This window comes from Pseudorca crassidens, chromosome 5 (assembly GCF_039906515.1).
Source record: "Pseudorca crassidens isolate mPseCra1 chromosome 5, mPseCra1.hap1, whole genome shotgun sequence".
Lineage (NCBI taxonomy): Eukaryota > Metazoa > Chordata > Mammalia > Artiodactyla > Delphinidae > Pseudorca > Pseudorca crassidens.
In genome coordinates this window covers 118,590,867-118,613,380 of record NC_090300.1, presented here as the reverse complement: position 1 = coordinate 118,613,380, position 22,514 = coordinate 118,590,867, and the positions used below count along the sequence as shown (strand labels likewise).

General features: G+C 34.6%; 1 protein-coding gene across 11 annotated transcripts in view; it reads left to right on the top strand.

Moving 5' to 3' along the window:
* Positions 1 to 22,514, top strand: part of ROBO2 (roundabout guidance receptor 2) — a 1,654,780-nt gene that overhangs the window by 1,530,774 nt on the left and 101,492 nt on the right. For all 11 annotated transcript variants that reach the window (XM_067739210.1, XM_067739219.1, XM_067739215.1 and 8 more), the window contains 2 exons: positions 15,999 to 16,123; positions 20,623 to 20,794. In XM_067739210.1, the coding sequence (XP_067595311.1) occupies positions 15,999 to 16,123; positions 20,623 to 20,794 (297 nt within the window). The remainder of the gene's footprint in view (positions 1 to 15,998; positions 16,124 to 20,622; positions 20,795 to 22,514) is intronic.

Below are 22,514 nucleotides of genomic sequence, written 5' to 3'. Positions count from 1 at the left end.
TAGTAAATCAAAAGTATGTTTCTTTTTATAGAATATAATTGGCCACAAGAGTGTATAAGTATTGAGAAATATGTATGTTTTTGGCAAAATTCCCATCTTTTATTATTATTATTTTAAAGAAGCAGCCACTATTCTAAACAGAAATCTATAGGGACATATTTTTTCAATCTTTTAACTGTCTAAACACAAAAAATTAACATGTCTTCATTTTAGAAAGTTCTCCTTTGAGTTGAAGTGGAGTTTGCTTTATAACATGCTCTGAAACATTTTATTGAGGCCACCAAAAGATCCAATAAAAAGTGAGTGACTGAAAAACTTCATTCAGGAAAAAATAGAAATCAGATAATGCTTTAAAAATAATGCAACTGGTGTTTTCAACACCCCTACCCTCCACCCCACCTTGAAATTTGGAAAGTTTAATGTGCTGGATATAATTCAACTTAATATTGGAAATATTACAGGTTTTTAAAAATCAGAAACTAGGTGGATATTATATACGAATCCTTTCATGTCGAGATCCACTTTTGTGCAAAAGGCATCCTGAGTGTATCTTGGAAGGAAACCTCTTGGAAGGAAACCTATACTTTTATTCTCTTCAGCCTTTCTTCTTTGGGCAAGGTGTTACCCCATGACCTGAGGTGATCATCTCTCTCCTAGGAGCCCTTGATGTTTCCTACATCTGGCGCTGATTAGCTACTTTATGCAGTGTCCCGTTTAATTTTTATTAAGCATCACGTTTTTCATTGCTCCATATGTTTTGATTAAATTGTAGGTTAAAAAATGCATTGTATTTTGTCTTGTATATTCTAACAGAGTTCCCATAATGTGAAACATTTAAAATATCTTTAGCTCATACTAATTTTTCAAGTGAAAAACAAGTAGTGGTTACTTCTCATGCTTGGCTGGTTTTAGTCACTGACTTATTTCTTTTGGAAGCACCTTGTGTGTTTGACAATGTCTGTTCAATGCCTCTAATTTGAAGGGTAGGTATAAAATTATTGAGTCATACTTTCTTTTCTCAGACTTTCGTGAGAATGTTTTATTGTTTTTGTATTGAATGGTACTATAGGGAAGTACAAGACTTACAGAATATTTTTATCCTCAGCTGGGATACCCTTTTATGAATACAAATATGAATACCAATGTATTCCCTTCTTCTATAACTTTGCTGGGTTATACCTTGGGCCTGATCACCCTGTGTCTAATGTTCCTGGGACAGCACGACCCCTAGAATCTGCAGATTCATCCTTTAATTTACTCTATTTCAAAATGGTTTCTTCTGTTTTATCTCTGAATACTTTTTCTGTCTCACTTGTTTTTCTCAAATACATCAGTTATATTGGCTTTCCTTTGTCTCAGTTCCATATTTGTTAACTTCTCTATAATAATTTTGAAGTCATCATTCTTTCACATTGTATTATTTCTTAATGCGTATTTATGACCTTCCTAACTTTTTCAATTGCAGTTATCATTTTTTCTTATTTCTAAAATATATTTCTTTAACTTACTTTAACTTTTAGTTCATTTCCTTGATAAGCTTGAACAAAGTATTCTTCTTCACTTGTGTTTTAACGCCTTTACCCCTTTTTGAGATTTTTTTGTTTGTTTCTTTTTTAAAGAGAGGCCCTGTTGTACATAATTCTATTTAGACTATGGACAACTATTTATTCTAAAGTATTTCTGTGTTTCCTTGGGTTATTTTTGGACGATATAAATGCTTTATCTCCCTTTGATTAATTGATTATGTTCTTTTCTGTCATTAATTAGTAAGTAATTAGTTAATATACAGTTTGCTTTATTTTATTTTACGTAGATCCTGTTTTAGTCCCTATTTGATTATTAATCATCTAGTTAACTGCTGAAAGCTAGGGTTTACATGTTTGGAGAAGAGAAAGTGAAAAGTATCAGGGTCAACCTCTACTTGAACTCTTATCTGGAATATTTTTTCAAAAAACATGTCATTTTCTCCTTGGTAAGCTAGTGATTCTAGTAATACACAGCAAAACACTTTATGTTACAAACTCTCTGTATTCCATAGGAAACACTCTTCATCTTCCTTCATACTCCCTGCTTTGTAATGGAGATGGTTTTTCCTAGTTTTACTAGTTTTCTACTGCTGCATAACAAGTTACCACAAATTGAATGACTTAAACAGCAGCCGTTTTTTAGGCCGCAGTTCTGTAGATCAGAAGTCCAACCAGACTCAATTCGGTCCTCTTTTTAGCATTTCACAGGCTAAATCAAGATGTTGATCAGGCTGGGCGCTTCTCTGGAGACTCTCCAGAAGAATCTACTTCAGAATTCATGCAGGTTGTTGGCAGTATTGAGTTCTTTGAGGTTGTATGATTGAAGTCCCCATTTCCTTGTTGGCTGCCAGCCAGAAGTTGCTCACAATTCACTTGCTAACCTTTGCGCATGGCTGCCACAGCCTTCAAAGTCAGCAGTGATCCCTTGAATCCTTCAGGTGCTTTGCTCTGTATCTCTCTCACTTCCCAGTCTGCTATCAGCTAGAGAAAATTCCCTGATTGAAAGGTCTTATGTGATTGGGTTAGGCCCCTAAACTAATCTTAAGGTCCCTAAGACCTGTCTTAAGGTCAACTGATTAGTTACCTTAATTACATCTGCAGAATCCCTTTTGTCACATAACATAACATAACCATGGGAGTAACTCCATGAAGGGAAGGTCATGGGGGCCCCCTTAAATTTTCGCCATCCATAGTAGGCTTGGCTTTTTCTTTCCTTCAATACCTTCTCTCCAGACTTCTTAATTTTAGTTGGTTATCTGCAAAGTCATGTCTCATATTTCCCAAGTCTCCTTCTTGACTCTAGATCTCCTTTCTTTCTATCAAAGGATCATGGATTGGGTTCTCACAGTATTGACAGAAATTTTTTGTGAAATTGGCATTGATAGAGGATTGTGGGTGGGGCTAGCTGTTGCTCACCTTGCATCCTCATTTTCCTCCAGATTTGACCTTGTTTGGCAGGGGTACTTCACAATTTGTGGTTTGAGGCAATGGTAGTTTTTCCATATTATTCATTTATTTTGTTATGGTCAATAGAGGAAGGTGGAGCAATAAGCCTTTACTCCATTACTCATCAATTTTGGGATCTATCCAAATGAAAATAAAATAAATTGTTAACTTAGTAGTTAAAAGTACTATAAATATCAAATATCTCAATAATGTAAATATTCTGGCTAGAAACAGTATTATGAGATTAGTATTAAGAGATTTCACTGGCTATTGCCAGAAAGAAATAGCATCAATATTTTAGTCACACCTTCTTAGAAAGTAAAAATTTTCATTTTTATAAGTTATAATAATTTGTTGACAGAAAGATATCATCATATCTATTTACATATGTATATACTGTAAAATACATATCATGATGTGCATTACACCTAAATATTATATGCATGACATTTGAATTACTGCACTATTTATTTAAACATATTAAGTGTCACTCAAGGGAATAGTACATAATTAGATTCATTAAAATATATAAACTACCAAATTAAATTAAATTTTGAGCTAAAATATGTCTGAAAGCTTTTTTAAATCTCTTATGGCAAACATGGCTTCCCAGATTCACTGAGGCTATTATTTTCATCTCCCCTCAAAACTATTAGCTCTTTGTCAGTAAATACATTGTTGTATTTATCTTTCTGCTGCCTCTAGGTCTAGCATAACATTTACATGTGGGAGGGGCACGCCAAATGTTGGTGCAGTTAATTGATACACACATATGCATACATAGGTAATACTTGCCTCGAAAATGTTTATGCAAGCAGTTTTAAACAGTGCTATAAAAAGATTAAGCAACATTAATGGTAACAGGCCAATCATATAGTCCCCATTCTGCTAGTAGGAGATAAAATACAACAAAAAAGAAGGCACTAATGAGTTAGGATGGTGCCTTACTAAGCGTGTAATTAATGTTATTAAGAAACATTGCAGTTGCATATTAAAATTCCGTTAACTAAGCAGCCCTTCAGCTTCAGTACATTTGTTCCTTGCTTGCAAGTTTCCCCCCCTTTTTTTTTTCTTCTGATTGGCATCTTCATGCAGTCTTTTTCTAAAAAAATGAGATAATGGGATGTGATCAACCTTTGTGGTTTAGCTAGAGTGCTGACATGACAGTTCTGGCAAGTTGACAGGTTAAGTGAGTGAAAATGGATGTCTTGTCTCACCATTTACATGAAGAGCCATTTTTAAGCTATAGTTTTACCTCCTCACCTCCACACTTACAACCTCTTCTACCCACAATACTGAGAACTCTAGCTTTCCCAGTTAGTATCTGGAGAGGACTTTTTTCACCACTACTTGAACTACTTTTCTTCTGCTGGTGAAAATGAGATCTTTTTCAAAAATAATGTAAATATTGCCTCATTCAATGATTCATTAGTTTTTAAATTAATAGTATTTTCCTTGAAAATTAACAGTCCCTTGAAGAAAATAAAATTTTATTATTTTATTTTCTACTCAGTATTTTAGTTCAGAAAGCAAAGTAGAGAAGCAAAGCTTGATTGGTGAAGGACAGTATAATATGGGAAAATGTGATTTACAATTCAGAATTTGTTTAAATTTAATTTTTTTCTTAATTTGTAACTTGTAGAATTCAAAAGTTTATGAAATTTGCATGTTAGATTTCAGAATGATTTCCTATAGTTATATGATTTTCTGTACTTGCCTATAATTTAAGTGCAAATGTAATAAAATCTAAAATGATCTGTAAACATATCCAACTTAGTTACTTTATGAGTTAGCTATTTCATTTATTACAATATAGAAATATTTAATACCATTAGAGGATTAAGTTGGACTTGCTAAAGCCAGTAAAGACCATTTACACAGAAAAATACATGGTTCCACCAATATAATCCTTCAGTTTAACAAACAGACTTACCTGCTTTTCTAAAGGTGTCAGTGAAGCCAGGTGATGGTAATGGTGCATTGGTGCAGTCTGGAAAACTTCTATCTCTAACATAATGCATGTATTTTTCCCTCTGTGAGGAACAACCTCACACCCTTCCTTTCTTACCTACTTAATCTCAAAAGAACAAATCTCTCTCTCGCTCTCTCTTTTTCTCTTTCAATGCTTTCCCCAACTGTTGGAGACAGACTGAGTCAAGTTACTCTCGTAATGGTGGGACATCCTGTATTACAGCAATTACCATGTTCATCATGTTGTGTCATGCTTGATTGTTTGCATGTGAGTTTCCTCTGGTAGGCGGTAAGTTCCAGAGAACAGAGATTTTAGTACCCTCAGACCCTGACACCATATAAAACCAGTAAATGTTTGCTTAAAATAATTAAACACGATTATGAGTGAAAGTGCCAACAAACATCTGAATTCATTTCTAGTACAAATTTATAATAATAAATTATTATTTTTATATTTATTTAATAATTTATTAATAATAATAATTTTTATTTATTTATTTTTTCCAGTAATATGTTGCCTTAAAAAGATTAAGGTCAAATATGGCTATATGATGAATTGGGAGATGGGGATTGACATGTATACACTAATATGTATAAAATAGATAACTAATAAGAACCTGCTGTACAAAAAATAAATAAAATAAAATTCAAAATTTAAAGAAAAATTGGCTATGTGGTGGAGCTGTTTATTATAACACTGTTTTTATATGCATGCAGTGAGATCTTAATGTGCAGGGTATTTTGAACCAAATGAGTTTATCCTTTTCAAAGGCATTCTATTTATTCTAGATAATTGTAGAATTATTTCATTTTTATATTTACATTGCTCATTTTCAAGGAGAAGCATATTATCTGTGACTGTACATTTAAGAACATGGTTTTAATCACTGTCACAAAACATACACATACTTTTTTGTGTGTACGTCACATTAGCACCAAAACTCAGTACCTTTGACCCTCTTTGGAATTACTTTCCCAGTTATTATAAATGTCAGTTTAGAAGGTCACTTACATTATTTTATAGTTATACTATATAACACATTTGACTAGCTTCATGGCCTACTTTATTCATCAGATTTTGAACAACCATGAGTAACTTTTAGTTTTCACTATTATATGAACCTTCAAAAATTAGTCTTCCCACAATCAATAAATTCCACAACAGTGGTTAAAAAATATAAAGAGTATAGCTGCAAAATTGGAACACGTCTTTACTCATACAAGGATTGAATGCAGTTTGTACATGCGAGGGCTCTCATAGGTGGAGAGTAGAATATGAAATCTAAATAGATGAAGAATCTAAAGATTTTGATTCATTTCAGTCATTTTATTTTTTTGACCACTATACTTTCCATATTTATGAAAATAGCAGACTATTTAGTAGTTTTACTTTTTCATTTTGACATTAGGAAAGCATATATATATATATATATAAACATATATATTGAGAGATAGATTATTAGATTATTGTTGAAAAGAGGTATAGATATTGGTTTTTGTTATGGAATAAGAATTTTTAATATTAGTTAGAAGTAAGGTAATGACTGAGAAAGAAATCACAGCACTCATCCAGAAGAGTTATTGCCATGGACTCAGTAAGAAAATGATTAATTTGAAAGGTAGGTAATTTAGCAATTTGATCGTTTATATTCCTGAAAAATAGTGACAAATGAACAAAATGTGATTAAATGGGGTTTATAAAAATGTTCATTTTAAATCCTATATCCCTAAGTTATATTTTTCATTATAAATTCATTACTTCCTCTGGTATGGATTATGTGTTAATAAGTTTCAAATCAAATATTTTTATGACATTATGCATTTTCAGTATTATTAACAGAAATTCTTTTGAAATCAAGTGAAGTGTTAAATAGTAAAAATTAAATAGAATTAAATAAGTTGAAGAAACAATCATTTATCAATTAGAAGCCAGCCTGTTCTGATTACTGAGTAAACATTCATCTCTTACTCCTGCTCTACATTTCATGTTAATGAAATGAATTTTTGCTATTTCTTGTTGCTGAGGCTAAGCCTATTAACTAATTTCTTTTGCAGGAACTTTTAGAATTGGTAAACATTTTTTATGCTGTTTTTGTCACTCTGGGGTGGTGGCTACTCATTTATAGTCTTTAAGTTATAGATTTTCATTTGGTATATTGGGCATTCTTTACAGAGGGGCATATAAGAATCAGTTAGGAAAATTTTTCAAACATATTTTCTTTGACTTCTCCCCACCCAAATTACTATAATAGTGAGTTACTGTCACTGGTAAGAATGCATCGTATTCTTTAGTATGAGGAGATGGGAAAAAGCGAGAGTATTTGCTTTAAATCAAGAATTTTATTTAGTGTTCACTATTTGGAGATTTTCCAGGCCAAATAAAGATACCATTTCATTGCAAAATAGTAGACAGAACACCATACCACTAAGAGTTTACAATGGAACAGAAGAATCAAGGCACACAGGCAGGGGGAACAAATAGAGAAACAAGACAATACAAGCAAGGGCAAGTACCTTAAGTGGGAAGAACACAAGAAAAGTACAAGATTAGAGTGTGTTCAGGTTAATCGTTGTCGACAAGGTGGATCAAAGGATAATAGATATCAAGATGGATTAACCACTAGAACAAGCAAATACGCATGCAAGTGATTGAAAGTAGACTGGTCTGCTGAAATATTGGAGCCAGTTTGGGGACAGGTGAGCATCAGGATGGTAAAACCCTGGGCCAGCTGATGGAAGACAACATGCTACACAGAGGAGAATGATGTGCAAGCATTGCAATGGCAAGCAATAGAAAAAGCACTGTAGGTTTTTGAATAAAGAATCACTTGAAATAAGTATACTTAAGAAAGGTTGTACTTACAGGTGGCGCAGAAAGAGCAAGATTATAGGTTTTATGTACTTTAACAATAAAAGCAATTATTTAGGAAAAACATGTTATGATTTTAACAGCATTATACCATATTGGAAATTATAGCATATAATTCTTACCCTTCCGTTTGGTAATGACATGACAGATTCTCAGTCATATGGCTTGAAGTGAACCATATGTGTTTAAGAGGTCCAACTATATCAGACGGATCAGAAGTCAAGTCCTTCCTCCTATCTATTGATTTAATCCTTAAAAGCCTTCATGAGATTCAATTTTCTGGTCTTTACATCATAATGATAGAAGTTAAGACGTAAGGCTCTTTGAATATTAAATGAGATAATGCCTGTGGATGGTTTAACACACCTCCTGGTACTTAATAAGCACTCAATTAATTTTAATTATTGTTGTTGTATTAAGCAGTTTTCAACTTGCAGATCTTTAAAACAAGCAAATGATGGAAGAATGTGTGTTTCAAATATGCTTATAGAATATATTATAATTTAACATGCAAAAAATATTAAATAGCAAAAAAATTTTATACTTGAGTTTAGGATACAAAGTTCATAATCTTTATTGTTACAGAAGAAGAAGCTTATTCACTCAGGTGCAAAATTGTACCCAAAGGAAGAGCTGCTGAGTGTGCCTATAGCGACCCTATCACATATTAATGTATGCAACTTCTTCATGACTGTTTCCATGTTCATATCTTCCATAGAAAGTCATATTTTCCTGTAAAAACAACTCTGAACATGATGTGATCACCTTTAGGGTCCCCCCATCCCCCATCTCCAAGCCCACCTCATGCAAGGCCTATGCTTCCTACTCGTGCTCGGCCATCTGATTTCCATATCAGCCACTCACTCACAGCAGCGGGCGTTAGCGTAACAGAGCTGTAGCGTGACTTTGATTGAAGCCAGCTTGGGCTGAATGCAGTATCAAAGCATAACCTAGCAGAAATCAAATCTAATTCACTGTGCATTGTATTTAAATTTTCAAAAACACAGTTTTGGGTGAACAGTACCAGACCCCTAATCTCTTTTTTATTTTTCCTGTGTCTTCTTCTAAGACTTTTTATTTTATTAGGTCTTATATTTAGTTTCTTGATAAAATTTCCTTAATTTTTTTAAACATCTTTATTGGGGTATAATTGCTTTACAATATTGTGTTAGTTGCTGCCACATAACAAAGTGAATCAGCTATATGTATACATATATCCCCATATCCCCTCCCTCTTGCGTCTCCCTCCCACCCTCCTTATCCCACCCCTCTAGGTGGTCGCAAAGCACTGAGCTGATCTCCCTGTGCTGTGCAGCTGCTTCCCACCAGCTATCCATTTTACATTTGGTAGTGTTTATATGTCCATGCCACTCCCTCACTTCGTCCCAGCTTACCATTCCCCCTCCCTGTGTCCTCAAGTCCATTCTCTACATCTGTGTCTTTATTCCTGTCCTGCCCCTAGGTTCATCAGAACCATTTTTTTTTAATTCCATATATATCTGTTAGCATACGGTATTTGTTTTACTCTTTCTGACTTACTTCACTCTGTATGACAGACTCTAGGTCCATCCACCTCACTACAAATAACTCAGTTTTGTTTCTTTTTTATGGCTGAGCAATATTCCATTGCATATATGTCCCACATCTTTATCCATTCATCTGCTGATGTACACTTAGGTTGCTTCCATGTCCTGGCTATTGTAAATAGTGCTGCAATGAACATTGTGGTACATGACTCTTCTTGAATTATGGTTTTCTCAGGGTATATGCCCAATAGTGGGATTGCTGGGTCGTATGGTAGTTCTATTTGTAGTTTTTTAAGGAACATCCATACTGTTCTCCATAGTGGCTGTATCAAATCACATTCCCACCAACAGTGTAAGAGGGCTCCCTTTTCTCCACACACTCGCCAGCATTTATTGTTTCTAGATTTTTTGATGATGGCCATTCTGACTGGTATGAGTTGATACCTCATTGTAGCTTTGATTTGCATTTCTCTGATGATTAGTGATGTTGAGCATCCTTTCATGTGTTTGTTGCCAATCTGTATATCTTCTTTGGAGAAATGTCTATCTAGGTCTTCTGCCCATTTTTGGATTGGGTTGTTTGTTTTTCTGATATGGAGCTGCATGAGCTGCTTGTAAATTTTGGAGATTAATCCTTTGTCAGTTGCTTCATTTGTAAATATTTTCTTCCATTCTGAGGGTTGTCTTTTTGTCTTGTTTATGGTTTCCTTTGCTGTGCAAAAGCCTTTAAGTTTCATTAGGTCCCATTTGTTTATTTTTGCTTTTATCTCCATTTCTCTAGGAGGTGGGTCAAAAAGGATCTTGCTGTGATTTATGTCATAGAGTGTTCTGCCTATGTTTTTCTCTAAGAGTTTTATAGTGTCTGGCCTTACATTTAGGTCTTTAATCCATTTTGAGTTTTTTTGTATGTGTGGTGTTAGGAAGTGTTCTGATTTCATTCTTTTACATGTACCTGTCCAGTTTTCCCAGCACCACTTATTGAAGAGGCTGTCTTTTCTCCATTGTATACTCTTGCCTCCTTTATCAAAGATAAGGTGACCATGTGTGCGTGGGTTTATCTCTGGGCTTTCTATCCTGTTCCATTGATCTATCTTTCTGTTTTTGTGCCAGTACCATACTGATTACTGTAGCTTTGTAGTATAGTCTGAAGTCAGGGAGCCTGATTCCTGCAGCTCCGTTTTTCTTTCTCAAGCTTGCTTTGGCTATTTGGGGTCTTTTGTGTTTCCATACAAATTGTGCAATTTTTTGTTCTAGTTCTGTGAAAAATGCCATTGGTAGTTTGAGAGGGATTGCACTGAATCCTATAGTATAGTCATTTTCACAATGTTGATTCTTCCAATCCAAGAACATGGTATATCTCTCCATCTGTTTGTATCATCTTTAATTTATTTCACCAGTGTCTTATAGTTTTCTGCATACAGGTCTTTTGTCTCCTTAGGTAAGTTTATTCCTAGGTGTTTTATTCTTTTTGTTGCAACGGTAAATGGGAGTGTTTCCTTAATTTCTCTTTCAGGCTTTTCATCATTAGTGTATAGGAATGCAAGAGATTTCTGTGCATTAATTTTGTATCCTGCTACTCTACCAAATTCATTGATTAGCTCTAGTAGTTTTCTGGTAGCATCTTTAGGATTCTCTCTGTATAGTATCATGTCATCTTCAAACAGTGACAGTTTTACTTCTTCTTTTCCCATTTGGATTCCTTTTATTTCTTTTTCTTCTCTGATTGCTGTGGCTAAGACTTCCAAAACTATGTTGAATAATAGTGGTAAGAGTGGGCAACCTTGTCTTGTTCCTGATCTTAGAGGAAATGGTTTCCATTTTTCACCATTGAGACAGACCTCTAATCTTAATTGACCTTTTTCTATCTGGATCTACTCCTCTGGAAAGCACACAATGTACTTTTCTTAAGGAGCTGTTGTTTTTAACTAGTACATGTGTAATTGAACATTGAATTGTGCCACTCTGTTTTCTTCATTTCATTTCTTGTTATAGCTGAAGCAATAAAGTATCGTCATTTAATAGGTTAAGCAAGTCAGTCGTTACATCATAGTTACAAAAGATTTGTCTAATGCTTCAGGTTTTAGAGAAGACATAAAAAATATGTATTTTATAGTCTTCTGTCTTCGAAATATATGAGAATTTTCATTTCTATAACTAGCATATTCTTCTGGAGTTTATAACTCAAACTCTTTAATTCACATTGGGTTTAAATATGTGTTTTGGATTGTCATCCTGAGGACCTAGTTGTGTTTTTTCATATTTAATGAGAGCCATCATAGAAAATCCATTTTGTGTATAGCACACTTTGTGCTATCGTGCTGTGTTGATAAAATGCCACCTCTCTGCCTACTCCCTCCCATTGGTGCCATCGGCCAAGTACTGTTTTTTCAAACCATTTTCACTGCCACCTGGCAGAAATACTGAAACTGTGAAGTGTTATCAGAAGAATTATTGATGCAGTTTTTCATTTTAAAACCTCAAAAATAAATTCCTTCAGCTGATATCCCTTCACAGAAGATTACAGTATAGGTCTTGGGCAGAGAAGGAGGGTCTACAGAAGTAAAAGTGATTGATGCAGTTGGTTTTGGTGGCTCAACTTCAGATGACAAGAAGAAAAGATGTACATTTTCAGAGACTTGAATACTTCTAAAATCTTTTGCTTTGTTAAATGCTTTAATATCTTTATTTTTTAATTTTAAAAATGAACATGTGATTCTAGTTTCAGCAAGATCAGTGTGATTTAATTTTGGGTGACAAGAAGCAATTTGGTACATTATAAATACAGTGTATTTATAATAACTTGGAATAAAAGTACATTAGATATAAACATCACATGAAAGGATATTTCATAGCCTGAGTAACACAAATGCTGATAGCATTTTGTTACTAGTCTTTAAAAATTCATTACTGAGTAAAAACTCAAGAAACTTTGATTTCCTGGTCTTTTAGATTATATCATCAGTGGTAAATATTGCACTGTGATATTGCAGAATTTCTTTTTCCTTTAAGAATTCTTACAAAATATTATATTTAGGTGCTACTATGAATATAGCAATTCTCAACTGGATTTGCTGTCCCAACTTGCTAAGATTTTTCAGCCTCATATCTGCCTTTTCTCTTTTAGGAAGAGCATTCTTTCTAGAACACAACCTTATTATATCTTTCTTGCATAAGCATCTGTGAAAAGATCTCCATACTTTCTAGGGCAAAATTTAAGCTCCTTTAGCATAAATTATCTCACCCTACCTATGTCACTTCTGCATCTCTGATTTTATTTTTTAAATCATTTATATCCTCCCAACACATCTGCTTCCACAGGTCTCTGCCTGTGTCTGCCTCTCTCCGTCCCAGGTGACCTGAGTCCTCTCCATCTCGTGAACTCTTATTTGTGCTTCAAAGCACAATTCAAACATAGCCATCTCCTGGCATCTTTCCTCTTTTTTCCTCAGCACTTACTTGATCTAGTTTGTGCACTTCCACACTTTTTTGCCTGATGCCCCCCGCATGTTTCTATTATTATGCAAATCATATTCTGCCGTATTTGTTTTTATTTATTTATTTAATAGCAAGTCTCTGCAATAGGCTATGAACAATATTTTATTCTGTTTTCTATCTCCTGTACCAAGCAGAATGTATCATAGTTTGTAACCAGTCAATACATTTTTGAACGAGTAAATAGATGAATCATCTTTTTCAAAAAGTGGATTGATAGATGTGGTTATTCGCCAGTCTTTATTTTGGGGGTTATGTTTTAGCAGCTGTGTTAAAATTGTAGGATCTGGATTCCAAAAGCATTTTACAAAATCGCTCATCTATCCAAAGGTTTTTGAAAGCTTGAAAAATCAAATTTAAGAAGTCTATAGTTTAATATTTAAAGTAGAAATGGTAATTTTACTGAGATAGATGATAGATAAACAGAGTAAGCATAATATGCTTAAAACTATAAAATATGTTTTCATTGCTTGCATTTGATGTTTCGTCTGATGATTTTAATCATGTGTATTCTCAGTTATTACATTTTAAAAATTATATAAAGAAGCATTTTATAGTTCATATGGGGCTCTAAATTTTTACTAACTAGTTTTACTAGCTAGTTTTGAGAACCATTTCAAATTCTTTCTGGTCCAAAGCAATACAGATGAACTAATAAGCTGTGTATGTGATTTTCATCACAGACTGTTAACTGATTTTTACTATATTGACTTTTATTTTAGTTTTTATTTTTGATAATGAGGTACAAGCTAAGCTACTCAGTACTTCTTACTTAGTGTCCATGTTGACAGTAAACTTTTTTTCATAGAATTACTAAGAAGGAAAGAAATATACATTGATCTTTAAATTTTTTTAATGTATATAATTTTTCTTAGATATTACAGATGATAGAGACCAATCTTAAGTATCTTTGGGGATAACTATAGGTGGTTTCACATCTCTATTGAAAAATAGACACTGCAGTGTTTTAAGAGTCGTACCTAAAGTAATTTTGTAATGTTGATTTAAACTATCATTCGTATTAGAAAAAATGGAACAAAAATCAATGTATCTGCTGATTCAGTGGAATTGTGTAGAAATAACAAGAAGATCACAAGAAGCAAGTAATCTCCTAAAAATACAGGGCAACATAAACCACGTCCTGTTCAAATAGATCCATAAATCTGGGTTCTTCATCCTTTTAAACTGAATCTTCTATTATCTATAGCTGTAGAAGAAATTTCACTTAGTAGATTTATTCCTTCTGTCTCTGAGGTGTGTGTTGAATGTGTTGAATTAGGAGGCAGTATAATAGGACACCAAAAAATAAGCCACTACAGATCTCTTGAGATTTTTGAAAAAATGCTGCTGCTGTTTGTATGTACACTGTACACTGTAAATCCTGCATGTTTGAGGATACCCTACATTTACTCCATTCTTGGACCTGCAGTTATGTACTCCTAAAGGACTGAAAGAATTCTGAGTAAAGGACTTTACCGAATGGTGCTTGCTGTTAAAATTCTTCAGTGTTCAAATTTTAGGACTGTGGCCATGTACACTGTGTTCTAAAACTTCGAGTTCATTTTAAAGTTTTTTTCTTGGTCATAAGTTTTCTAGTATAAGCCAGGAGTTACACTGGAAACAGATGATTAGAAAAGTCATAGAATAAACATGCTGTTTTCTCTTCAACAGGAGTGGATTTTAGTATGAAGAAGATGTCCTTGTGAAAACGTCCAGTTACACAGTCTACTGTTTTTCACTTTCTTCTTTCTCTTTATAATTAGCCCCAAATTTAAATCTGAACTTCCTTAGCATTTTTACCCCATCCCTTTATTTTCTACTGGAGTTCCTTGTACCTAGGTCTCATTATTTTTGCCTACACCATTTTATTGGCCTTCCAGTCAGACTCCCTACTTTATTCACTGATCTGTCTCGCTCACAATCTATATACTACATTCATTAGAGGGTTAAAGCTTCCAAAATTTTTGCTTTACATTTATCACTCCTCAGCTTAGAAAGAGTCGGAATAAAATCCTCAGTTTGTCTTCTCAGGCCATTCTTAGGATACGAATCTATCTTTTGTAGCCAATGCTGTTTATACAATGGGGACTTGCCATTCCTTTGGGATTACACGCTGTATGCTAGATGCGTTCTTGCTTCTTACACTTTGCTCAGTTAGCTCCTTGCTTGGAATATGTTCATTTCTCCACTTCTCTAAATGCCACCCCTTCCTCCAAGTCTCCATAATGTCCATCTCCTGAACAAAGCATTTCACAGCTACCTTAACACAAAGCGATTCCTCTCTCCTGAAGTCCTATCACACTTATGATGTGTACTATAATTTAAGTGCTTCTCCTCTGTGCTCTGAGAGCACCTCTATCATTGAACTTACCACAGCCTTAGAGAATTGTTGTTTTAATTTTGCTGTTGCTGTTGTCATCATGATCATGTTCTGTATTTTCTCTTAGACTATGAGTACCTTCATGGCTGCAGGGTAGATGATTTTATCTGTGTATCTTTAGTGCCCAGTAGGGGAACATAGTAATTGCCGAATGCTTATTGATGTAAATGAAATGAATTAAATAGAATCAACCACTTTCATATGTTTCTTTATATTGTTAGTTATCTTTGTATGTAATTCCCATCTCTTCGATTCTTTGGTATTTTCAACACTTCAATTCCTCAGGTCTAGAATATCAGCACTTTGAGAATAGGTATCATATTTTATTCCTTCTGGTATCCCTGTGCCCAGTACAATGTCTTGCAAATATTACAAGAACAATGAATGTTTGTTAGTAGATTGATTTCACAGGAAGGAGATATTTGAGTAATGCAATGCCTCTTTTTCTCTCTTCATTCAAAACACAAAACCATATTGGGAAACCATGTTTTTACTTAAAAACTTTAGAATATCATTAAAAATCTATTTTCCAATGCGAGTATAGGGGCTGCAGGATTTACAGTGTACATTTAAAATGTGTCTACGAATACATTTACTTCTTTCCTCACATTTGATAGAGTGCTCGTTTTTCTTTCCCCATTGTGTTTTGAGAAATACTTAAAACTAAATCAAAAACTGTAGCCTCTGCCTGGCACTGAGCAATCCACCTAGTATCAGATTTTCTCTTTGATATATTTTTCTTTGTCAACAGTTTTTATTGACACACTTTCTTTCCTTTTAAATTATAGCTCCTCCACAGTTTGTGGTTAGGCCAAGAGATCAGATTGTTGCTCAAGGTCGTACAGTGACATTTCCCTGTGAAACTAAAGGAAACCCACAGCCAGCAGTTTTTTGGCAAAAAGAAGGCAGCCAGGTGAGTGTAAGCCTTGACTGCTTTTCTGAAATCTCTGAACTCCCCGTCTCTAGTGACCCTCAAAGTTTGTCTTTCCTTTCTTGTTAACAATGTTGAATTTATTTTATTTCTGAAAAAGAGACCAATTATTTCTAAAATTAGCGGGAGTCAGATGCTTTAATATAACATTCTTTTTTTCTAGTGTTAATTCTCTAATATTTTTATCTTACGTCAAATAGATACAATGCAGTGTAACCAAATTATCTGAAAAAGTCTAACCTGTAGCTGTTTAAAACCTCCTAACAGAAAGGTAAGTTTGCTTTCTCGCATAGAGCTACATTGGGATAAGTAAGTGAGTTAGTATATATAAAGCACTTAGGACATCCAGGGCAAATGTAAAATAGTCAAAAATATTTCCATTATTAATCAGCCTAGAAACTAGTTTCAACCCCCTTTCATAGATATATAGTATAAATACCTTTTCTTTACTGTTAATTTAAGAGTAGGAGAAATATTTTCTTCCATCATCCCTTCTGGATTCCCTCATAGTGGGGGTTAGACAGGAAATAATACATTGAATACCAGGAAAAAAACCAACACTTGTCTGGTCTTTGCTGTGCCCTGGTTTGTCCTCTCCAGGCCCTCTCTGGGCAGCATGATCTCTCAAGACTCTGCTAAAAGCAAATTGAATACACCCGTTTTCTCATTTAGAACTTGGTCCAAACTTGGACAAGCACAAGCCTCTAGGTTCTGAGGCATGAGTGGAACTTCCAGCCTAAACCAGATCAGAAATTGAGTTGTCTACAGACTTATCTGTGCATTCCTGAGGGACCTAGAGATATTTTCATTCTAGTCTCTCCGGAAGCGTTCCGAAGGAGGCATATAGTTCGCAGGAAGAGACCTACTGGTGTTCCTCGTCAGCACCCTCTGGTGTTAGTCCAAGTTCTGGAAGAATTTCCTGGGCAAACGTGAAAACCATGATTTAAAGTCTCAGGCAATCTAAAAACTTTGCCAGAGATGGAAAATGCTTTCGACTAAGTTAAGAGAACCTGTTGATCAAAACTCGTGTATGATTATCTGGGTAGAGAGACATCAGGAAGTTTCCCTCAGCCGTCATCTTGCATTGTTGTGAATTCCTATACAGTTCCGTACCACCCCAAGCTAGCAGTTTTAACATCTCAGTATGGACGGGCAAATTATCTTTCTTCCTTTCCTCAATGCTCTTTGTTGGATTCACTTCCCCCATGATTTGTGGGATGTAAATATAGTGATGAGAAGGATAAGGTAAAGTTCTGGCCACTGTCTTATCCCACATCAGGATTGTTCCAGGACTTAATTGCCATCTTTTTTATCAGTTAGTAACAATACAATAGATTTCTACTTATAGACTTCCTTGATTCTTCACTTAAAAATTGCTTTCAGATTAAAACATCCCAAACTCTAAAGTGAGTGTAAAGCAACACGATATAGTTATAACACACTTGAACACACACACACACACACACACACACACACACACGTACCCTGAAAAAGGAAAGAATTCTAAAGCCATTTTCCCTCCGTATAATTTTTACAATCTTTGTAGCACTGTTTAAATTTACTGAAGCTCATTTTCTTAATCTAAAATTTGAGGATAATATATTTTACTTCACATAAGTTATGAAGATTATGTGATTAAATTAGTTTATATGTAAAAATGCTTTACACATTTTGAAGGTTAGAAATGGGGAAAATGCAGAATGCATCTGCCTTCCCTTGTTCCTGGCTGAAGTGGCAAGTTCATGCTTCTGCTCAGGCCAGGCTGCTAGGGCCAGAGGTATCCCTCTGCCCATGCACAGAAGCTCAGCACCACTCTGGTCACCTCTGTCCCCAGACCCACATCATGCCTGAGAAGGCAGGAGGGGATGAGCCTGGAGAGCCCTGGTAGCCTGTCAAGATTCTCACTCCTGCCTGTAGCTCCTTCCCTCCACCCATTCGGGGAGGTATGGGGGCCACAGAAGTTACTTTCTCAAGCCACTGATAGTAAAGATATTTATGTGAATTTATTATTTATTCATAAGTGATACAAATATAATGATATAAAGCAATTTGATTGTTGCAGATTTACACTTTAAATCCATGTAGTGAGTTAAATCTCATTATAACTTGTTATCGTGTAGATACAGCTATATCATTTGTAAATCACGTGCCCTAAAATAGCTTCAGGCTTATACACGCTATTGCATGAAATGTGTATTGGTCTTGTGGCCCAATGAGCATGATATTTAAATATGCTACATTGTGTTTTAATGTTTTTTAAACAAGTAATGATCAAATAGCATTAAAGTATTTCTTTTTCTCTTATTTGACAAAGTGGCATGTAATTCCAGAGATATTAATCTCTGGGAAAAATTTTCGAGTTAGATGATTGATTTGATTATAATCTTAGGCCTCCTTTTCTTTATTTCAGCTATCTCCCTCACATTAGACAGAGGGGTCGGGGGAGAGAGGAAAGGGGAGAGAGAGAAAGGAGATTGTGAATGAGAACAAAAGAGAAATGCTTGAGCAAACTGTAAATTTTCAAATCATGAATTGGGACATTAGGAAAAATAAATTAGTCTTACTGTCTGCAGTATCCAATTTTTACAGTAATCTATGACTATCCATCAGTATAGAGAGTTAAGAGCCTGGACTTAATGGTCCATATTCCTCAATATGTGCTGATAATGCCAATTAGCACTAATAGGATACCCAGGCACTTCAAGGCGAGAAGAGCTCTGTAGAATTCCTGGGTTTTGCTTGTCATCCATTTTCTTTTGCCTATGTCATACAAACAGGGAATAAAGATGATGGGTTAACCTCAATCATATGCCATTTTCCATGTCATCGAATCATTTAGAAGGTGGACTGATAACACATTGTAGAGGAAGAGATCCCGGAGAGAATTAAGCCCATCTGATGTATTAGTGCTATGTAAATTAGTATTCTAATGGCTAATTGTAGGAAAGTGCACACTTTGAGTTATTGTATCATTTCCAAGTGCCTTTAAAATTTAGACCCTTCTCTTTCAGATGGTTTATTTCAGTAATATATTTGGATTCCACAGGAGAATTAGCTTGCTCTCAAATTATGCTTCATATGTATGAAATAGTCGAGCCTTATATAGTAATACAAATTTTATAGGAAGGCAATAGCATTTTGAAATTATATTCCTGGCATGCTAGCAAACATCACCTCTTTTAGAAAAGGTTTAATAACGTAGTATGTTTATGTAAAGTGGGCTTACAGTGTCACACTCGAATCTAATAAAGTGGACATCCATCATGTTGCAATAAAGAGAAGAGCTTCTAATTAAAGTAGGACCTCATTCGCAGGATTAAAGTCATTTAGGGTAATTGAAAAGTGTTAATACCCTATTTTATCCTCTTTCATTGGTATTACTTCAAGGGTAGAAATATTTTAAGGGGAAAATGTGTCTTATGCCTTTAATTGAATGTTATTACCTCCTGATTGTAACATATTGAAACTGTTTAATTACAAACCTGGAAAATTAATTACTATGTCGAGAAACAGATCCCAGAGGGTTCTAATGTTCTTTTTTTGTAAGTAAATACAACATAAAAATTGATATGTCCTTATTTATAATCCAACTTGGAAGCATATCTCAATATAATTTATTGTATCCAAATTTTTTTTTAATTGAACAACAGTAAAGCAACATAGGTCATCCAGGTTAACATTACTGCTCTCCTATAAGAACGTTCACAATTTTGTGATTTGGCTGCTTGTATTAATATGAGTTATATAGGAAACTAAAGAACCTTTGATTTTTTGATAGGGTAATATTATGAAATTCTTTACCATCACACGCATCCTTCAGAAACATCCCACATCTTCTTTTTATTTTCAGTGATTTGGTTAAGCTTGCTCAGACGGTAGCCTTTATACCTAGCTCCTTTCAAAGCTGTTAAAACCTGCAAAAATCTTATAGCAGAAGGAGATTCAGCTGTCTCTCTGTGTCAGTCTCAGTCACACACTTTTGAATACCTTTAGGAGAAATTGAGTTACTTATGTCAAATATTCAAAAGGGTCAGCAGAAAATATTTTTGCGTTCTCTAGTGATCTGCAGTTTATAAAACACATACACAATTGATGTTACATTCTAGATTCTCACGACGTTTTATGAGTTGAGTCAGATGAGCATTATTATGTCCATTTTACAGATGAGGAAACTGCGTTTCAAAACCGTTCAGTAACTCACAGAAAGTCACGCAGAGAGTAAAAGGTCACGATCCAAACCTAGATGATTGTTCCTTCAGCCAGAGCATGCTGGCTTCTTAGAGCACATCATTTTCCCATGATGGGAAAGAAGTTTCCCAGTGAGACTCACTGTGTGGCCTTTAACCCTTTCAGTACCGTATTTTTAAATCTTTGTGTTTTCTTTTTCCAGCCACATTTCTCTAACTGTGGTAGCTGTTGTTAATATAATTTTCCTTCTGAGTCAGAAGAGAATCTTAGTAACATTGTGTTTGTTTCCACAGAACCTGCTTTTCCCAAATCAACCCCAACAGGCCAACAGCAGATGTTCTGTGTCGCCAGCCGGGGACCTTACAATTACCGACACTCAGCGCTCGGACGCGGGTTACTACATCTGCCAGGCCCTAACCGTGGCAGGAAGCATTTTAGCAAAAGCTCAGCTGGAAGTTACTGATGGTGTGATATTATTAGAATTTGTTTTCTGAAAATAATGATTTTTATCAAAACTATGAAATTCTCTGACCTTTCAGTTAAATCCTTAAAATTAATGCTTATCTTCTAAGTTTGAATCTAGGTAAAATAACATTCTTAATAGTTTCTAATTCTCCCTGATTTGATACCATTTACTTTCCCAAAGAAGAACATCAAACACAATCTATTTTATTCTTAAAAATATAGTGATGCATTATTTTAGTGAAATAGAAATAGGAATGTTAGCTGTATATTTTTATTCAGTCTTGTGCTGATATGATTGCTTCTAATGGATAGTAATAATCTTATTTTACTAGAGGAGAGAGAGATATATAATCTTTATTATCAGTGGAAACAGAGATGACTTTTCACTTAGCCAATCACATTATGACATCCTATGATGTGTTAATTATACATTCACTAAGTTAAATTAATTAAATACCTTCCAAACTACAAATGGATGCTAAAACTATTTTTTTATTTGTACGTATGCCCTACAAATCTTAACTGAAGCACCTGATTCAGGTGAAAGTTGAAGACCATGCAGCACTCTTCATGTCTGATTTTTTTTTCCCAAGAGCTTTTCTGTCACAATTGACACATAGGGAGTTTTAGATATTTGTGAACCTCTGAGCATTAATTTAAGCCATATTCTTTGATATCTTAAATTTAAAAAATCTCTCTTGCCCTCTTAGATTTGTGGGGTTTCTGATTCTCCCCACACCCGCACCCTCCCACTCTGGGTTCTGCGATAAAAGAGCTTTGGGCTGTGACCTCTCTGATTCTCTTCTTTCTCTGCTGAGCTTTCATGCAATTCAAATTTACATGTAGATTAAAAGGTCATTTAAAATTAATAGAAAGGCAGTATTTTTTTAATGTCTGCCCATGGTATTGCCTGATTCAGCGCCATGTCAGGAATGGGAATAAATAGAACAGACAAACATTAGCTGAGGGGATATTGAGTCGTTAATGGCCATACCTGCTGATGCAGCAGAGATTTACTGCTATGGAACTGAAAGAAGTCAGGTTCAAGGGTAATGGTGCCAAGAAATTCTTCCTTTACATGGACAAGATCATCGATCCTTCAAACCTCCATATTTCTTTAAAAGAAATAAAATATAATTATTAATCTTTTTTAAGTTCCTATGTTTTCTTCTACTAGGAAAAAATGTCTAGAAACATATACTTGGAAAATAAGGTATTCTGGCCCAAACCTAAGTTTTATTCTATACTACTATGAAAGATTCCAAATATAATGCTTAAGAACTCCACTATAGCTGCTTATGGTATTTTACAAAAGACAGAATTTTAACTGTTTCTAAATGAAGAAAGTGTTATGAAGAAGGCAAACCATATTTGTAGAAAACAAAGTTGATGATTTAGAAGAGCCAGTTGATATGACTGATGTGGTTCATGAAACAGGTGGATATTCAAAACTGTGCCTGATATAATGAAAAGGAAAACTTGTTTTGAGAAATTATGTTTGTTGTTGACATAATCTCTCAGACCAGTAGTAATTCTAGCTTTGGTTCTGTGGTCAAACTGAAAAGAGTGATAAGGAAATTTAAATCTGTTGACTGAGATGTCTCTGAACATTTGGTTACAAGTGGCTTGAATATTAATTGCTACATTGATTTTTACTTTCGTAAGCATTCACAAAGTCAAGATCCTTTTGCAAGAACATTGAATGGAGGTTATAGAGTTA